Source organism: Galeopterus variegatus, unplaced genomic scaffold, assembly GCF_000696425.1.
Source record: "Galeopterus variegatus unplaced genomic scaffold, G_variegatus-3.0.2 Scaffold1130, whole genome shotgun sequence".
Classification (NCBI taxonomy): domain Eukaryota; kingdom Metazoa; phylum Chordata; class Mammalia; order Dermoptera; family Cynocephalidae; genus Galeopterus; species Galeopterus variegatus.
Genome location: NW_007727241.1, coordinates 392,323 through 397,261, shown reverse-complemented (window position 1 = coordinate 397,261; position 4,939 = coordinate 392,323). Strand labels below are relative to the sequence as shown.

The following is a 4,939-nucleotide window of genomic DNA, read 5'->3' as shown; positions in this document are numbered from 1 at the left end:
GAACCCGTGGCCTTGGTGTTATCAGCACCACACTCTCCCGAGTGAGCCACAGGTCAGCCCCGTATGGAGATCCTTTGAGTGGCCCCCTATGGAAGGGTCCTGTAGAACTCTTAACATGGGGAAGGGGATATGCTTCTGTTTTATTGCCTACAGTTCCTATTTGGATTCCCGCCTGATTAGTAAAACCATACCATGAGCTGGAGAAGAGCCTGTGCTCATCAGAATCCACTGCCAGGCCTCCAACACCTGTCTCTTGATTCAAATGAAAACACTCCATACATGCATTTCCCAACTCAAAGAAGAGATCATGGTCTTCTTCCGAGTATATGAACATTTTAATATTACTTTTGTTGCAAACTCTATATGGGTAACACCATGTGTTGTCCATCAAAATATTTCCTCACTTGGGCCGGCCCGGTGGCGCACTGGAGAGTGCGCCGCTTGGGAGTGCGGCGGTGTTTCCGCCGAGGGTTTGGATCCCATGTGGAGACCGGTTCCCGCTCACTGGCTGAGCGCAGGGCGGGCGCAACACCGAGGGTTGCGATCCCGTTACCGGTCAGTAAAAAAATACAAAAAAGGAAAAAAAAAAACTTCCTCACTTAATATTAGTTCTATTTTCATTATTAAACAAAAAACTCAAGCTTGGAATCCTGTTAACCTACCCATGGACTCATGATTCACCACTAGAATTAATATCTAAGGCTTTTGCTCATCCCCATCAAAAATGATTTTGGGGAATTTTAATCACTTCTGTTATTGCTATTACAGCCCTTGCTCCCACAGCTGCTACTGCTGCAGTGGCTTTAATCTATTCTCTTCATACCGCAGCTCATATCAGTAGCCTTTTGCAAAATGTTACTGGGGAATTGGAACCTCTTACTGTTATAGATCAATAAATTCTTCAATGCCTCAATGCTTTAGAGGCAGCTGTCCTTTGTTATTTTTGTCTTTTTTCGTGACCGGCAACGGATTGCAACCCTCAGTGTCGCGCCCGTACTGGACCGGGACCGGCAACGGGATCGCAACCCTCGGTGTCGCGCCCGCCCCTCGCTCAGCCAGTGAGCCGCCGGTCTGTATGTGGGATCCGAACCCTCGGCAGGAGCACCGCCGCGCTCCCAAGCGGCGCACGGTAGCAATGCGCCACCAGGCCGGCCCAAGGCAGCTGTCCTTTGGATAGGAGAAAGACAACAAGCTATATGGCAACATTTACAATTGGAATGTGATATCGGTTTTAATAAGTTTTGCATAACCTGTATACCACTTAATGAGTCTGTTTCATGGGAAGAATTTTTTTTAAATATTAAAGGAACATTTAGTTCATCTTTAGGACAAGATATTTCAACCCTCCAAAGTTAAAACAGCAGATGTTTCAATTACAACAAGAAGCTAAAAATATTTCTTGGAGTGAATTAACTGACATTGCTAAATGGTTGGATCCAAGGTCCTGGTTTTCTTCTCTAAATTTATGATTTTAGTTCACAAGTGCTTTTATGGTTGTTCTTTTCTTTTTATTTCTTGCAGTCTTAAATGCTCTATGCTGCCTTTTCTGAAGAATTCAACACGCGGAAGCTATGATTGCACTTAAGATGCCTCAACTTCCTTTCATAAATAAAAAAGGGGGGGGCTGGCCCGGTGGCGCACTGCTACAGTGCGCCGCTTGGGAGCTCGGCAGCGCTCCCGCCGAGGGTTCGGATCCCACATACAGACCGGCCGCTCACTGGCTGAGCGAGGTGCGGATGCAACACCAAGGGTAGCGATCCCGTTGCCGGTCCCGGTCCGGTAAGGGCGCAACACTAAGGCTTGCAATCCGTTGCCGGTCACGAAAAAAGACAAAAAAGGAAAAAAAAATAAATAAATAAAAATTAAAAAAAATAAAAAAGGGGGATATGTAGAGGGTTAACATCTTGTGGTATGTTCTGCTGAGAGGACGGTCATGACCTCTGGCCACAGCCAGAAGAGAGACATGGCACCAGTACCCATGCAGGACATGCTGCACACAGTACTTCTCAGGATGATAACACCAGCTGTGGGAGACGGTTTCATCCTTGAACTCAAGGGAGTAAGCAGTATAGTCTATTCAAATAAGATTTCAGGAGTTTCTGCCCCGGGGGCTCCCCCTCCTATATCCCTGTCCCCTTACTTTTCTCACGGCTTTCATAATAAATACCCATTGGACTTCGGCTCTTGATCTTCACTAGCTTAGTGAAGGGTCGCTCCTAGTCCCTCGGTTGCAAATGTTATTGTCTCCGAGTAGTTCGTTACTATCTCTGCTTCAACATTTGCCACAGAACCACTTTCAGTTCCTCCAAAGAATCTACTTAAATTCTCAAATTCCTGATCTCTGTATATTTTACTAATGACTTTAAAAGGACAATACGGGGCCGGCCTGTGGCTCACTTGGAAGAGTGTGGTGCTGATAACACCAAGGCCACGGGTTTGGATCCCATATAGGAATGGCCGGTTTGCTCACTGGGTGAGCGTGGTGCTGACAACACCAAGTCAAGGGTTACGATCCCCTTACCGGTCATCTTTTAAAAAAAATAAATAAATAAAAGGACATACGATGAGAGGGTTACATTGCACATCCTAAAGCAAACAAAATTCTTCATTACACATTTCCATATTTCCTAGTGTCTCTCTAGAGCTGCCAGGCTGTGAGTGAGGTTTCTCTCCTTTTCTAGGCCCTCTACCCATCTTGCCACCATCCTGAAACTGCCAGTAGACTTCCGATTCTACCATCCACAGTGCAGAAACATGCAGCCAGCCCCTTCTCAGCTATACCCAAACCCACATGTCCAGACTCATGAAATCTGAAAAAATGCAAGGCCTTGCTTGCATTTACCTGAACCTCGGGCAGAACCTGTTCAAAGACCATTTATTCCTGAGAATAAATACCCCTGGGGTTTTACTGACCTTCCCCCACACCTCCAGTGGCTTATCAAAATACTTCTTTCATACACACTGGGCTCTCATTAAGAGGAATTTGGGACAATGCTTTTTAATCATCTCCATTCCCCACCCCCACTCCCCCTTCTTCCTGGGGTGCTAGTGTCAGCAGAAGCTGATGGGGAAGTGAGGCCTGGGAGGCAGAAGAGGAAGGAATAGGGGAAAAGAGGAAGTTTGGGAGGGAGGCCTCAGAGGAGGCGGGTGGGAGAGGAGGAGAGCCAGCAGACAGAGACTGCCAGCTTGTCTGTCTCCCTATCTCTACCAGCTGTTGAGCTATGAGCCAAACCAGGGACTTACAGGGTAGGAAACATGGAAGAGGCAAGACCACAATGGCAGCAAGAGATGGACAGACCTGGGCTGGGGGGCTAGGAGGGCGGTGAGATGGCTTAGGAAGGCAGAATTGTGAAGTCCCCAAGGCTGGGAATGGTGGAGAGGAGAGAAAGGGAGGGGTGAGGATTGATTAACCTTTGTACCCCTACAGGAGGAAAAGCTTTCGGACTGCTGAAGACCCAGCAGGAAAAGAGACTGGATGAGATCAACAAGGTAAAAGGAAGAAATAAGAGGGGCAGAGCCTGGGGCACGAGGGGCTCCAGACTGGAAGGGCCCAACCTGGCTCTTACTGCCCCCTCCCCCAACAGCAATTCCTGGACGATCCCAAATATAGCAGTGATGAGCATCTGCCCGCCAAACTGGAAGCCTTCAAGAGTGAGGGGAAAACTATAGGCGAAAGGGCTGGGGTTGGGAGTTGGATTCCCACAATAGTGGGGACAGCAGTGACACAAATTTACTTTTGTGGTGGTAAGAAGGGAGCCTGCCTTTATTGCACCTCCCCCATCCTATGCCTGTTGCAGTCCCTTTCCCTGGCCTGCTCCTCTCAGCACCCCTTCTAGTTCCCTACACCTTACCAGGGCCTCTCAACTCCCCAGCCCCACTTCCTCTGCCTGCCCCTCCTCTGCCTTCCATATCTTCTCCCCCAGTTAGCACTTGGTCAGCAACCCCTTCCTCAATCCCCTGCCAGAGACCCTCCAGCCAACTGTTATCCCCTCTGTCCTCTCCCCTCACCCAGAGAAATACATGGAGTTTGACCTGAATGGAAATGGAGATATCGGTGAGAAAAGGGTGATCTGGGGGAATGTGAAGACCTAGGAAGAAGGAGATCTCTCCTGATGGGCTCCATTCCCCAGGGTTTGGGAGACGGCTTACCTACCAGAGTTGGAGGAAGGGGAAGGGAAATGTGGAGGTAGGGGAGGGGTAGAGAGAGGGACTCTCTCTCTTCTCCCTATCCCCATCCTCTGCTTCCAGATATCATGTCCCTGAAGCGAATGCTGGAGAAACTGGGGGTCCCCAAGACCCACCTGGAGCTAAAGAAATTAATTAGGGAGGTGTCCGGTAGCTCTATGGAGTCATTCAGCTACCCCGACTTTCTCACTATGATGTTGGGCAAGAGATCCGCCATCCTAAAAATGTGAGGGTCCAGTTTCAACCTCCCCTGTACTTACCTATGTTCTCCTCCCACCATCCCTGTCCCCAGGCTCAACTTCTACACATTACTCAGCATCCATTCTTCCATCCTTAGAGGGATCCTTCCAAGGTCCTATCCCCATCCCATCCATGGTTCTGGTCCCCACAGCCCCCAGCACTTCCACTCCTGCCCTTCCTCCTCCTCCCACCCACACAACCTCATCCACTTCTGAACTCTCGCAGCAGCATATGATAATTTATTCCCTTGAGAGGAGTGACCTCTGATCCCTGTGTCTCTTCCCATCTCAACCAGGATCCTGATGTATGAGGAAAAAGCAAGAGAACAGGAAAAGCCAACTGGTCCCCCAGCCAAGAGAACTATCTCTGAGTTGCCCTGACTCTTGAGTGAGTGTGTGTGTGTGTGTGTGTGTGTGTGTGTGTGTGTTGGGAGTGAAGGATCTTCTAATAACCCCAACTTGGAAAAAAAAGACAAAATTGTGAGCCACACTAAATAAATTGTCCTTCCCCTCCA

General features: G+C 48.8%; 1 protein-coding gene across 2 annotated transcripts; it reads left to right on the top strand.

Annotated features, from left to right (window-relative positions):
* The first annotated feature begins 3,167 nt into the window (after positions 1 to 3,167).
* Positions 3,168 to 4,939, top strand: AIF1 (allograft inflammatory factor 1). 2 transcript variants are annotated; one of them, XM_008575083.1, is made up of 6 exons: positions 3,168 to 3,246; positions 3,428 to 3,489; positions 3,585 to 3,651; positions 4,013 to 4,054; positions 4,249 to 4,411; positions 4,721 to 4,939. In XM_008575083.1, exons 1-6 carry the CDS (start codon positions 3,222 to 3,224, stop codon positions 4,803 to 4,805), a joined length of 444 nt encoding a protein of 147 aa, XP_008573305.1. In that variant the 5' UTR covers positions 3,168 to 3,221; the 3' UTR covers positions 4,806 to 4,939. The 2 variants fall into 2 exon arrangements, with proteins under 2 accessions (XP_008573305.1, XP_008573306.1); XM_008575084.1 differs by lacking the exon at positions 4,013 to 4,054.

What these genes read in the sequence shown, in the direction of transcription:
- AIF1 (XM_008575083.1), top strand. Translation starts at nt 3,222, where the DNA reads ATGAGCCAAACCAGGGACTTACAGG. An exon ending in GACTGGATGAGATCAACAAG is followed by an intron (nt 3,490 to 3,584) that starts GTAAAAGGAAGA and finishes CTCCCCCAACAG; the next exon opens with CAATTCCTGGACGATCCCAA. An exon ending in CAAACTGGAAGCCTTCAAGA is followed by an intron (nt 3,652 to 4,012) that starts GTGAGGGGAAAA and finishes CCCCTCACCCAG; the next exon opens with AGAAATACATGGAGTTTGAC.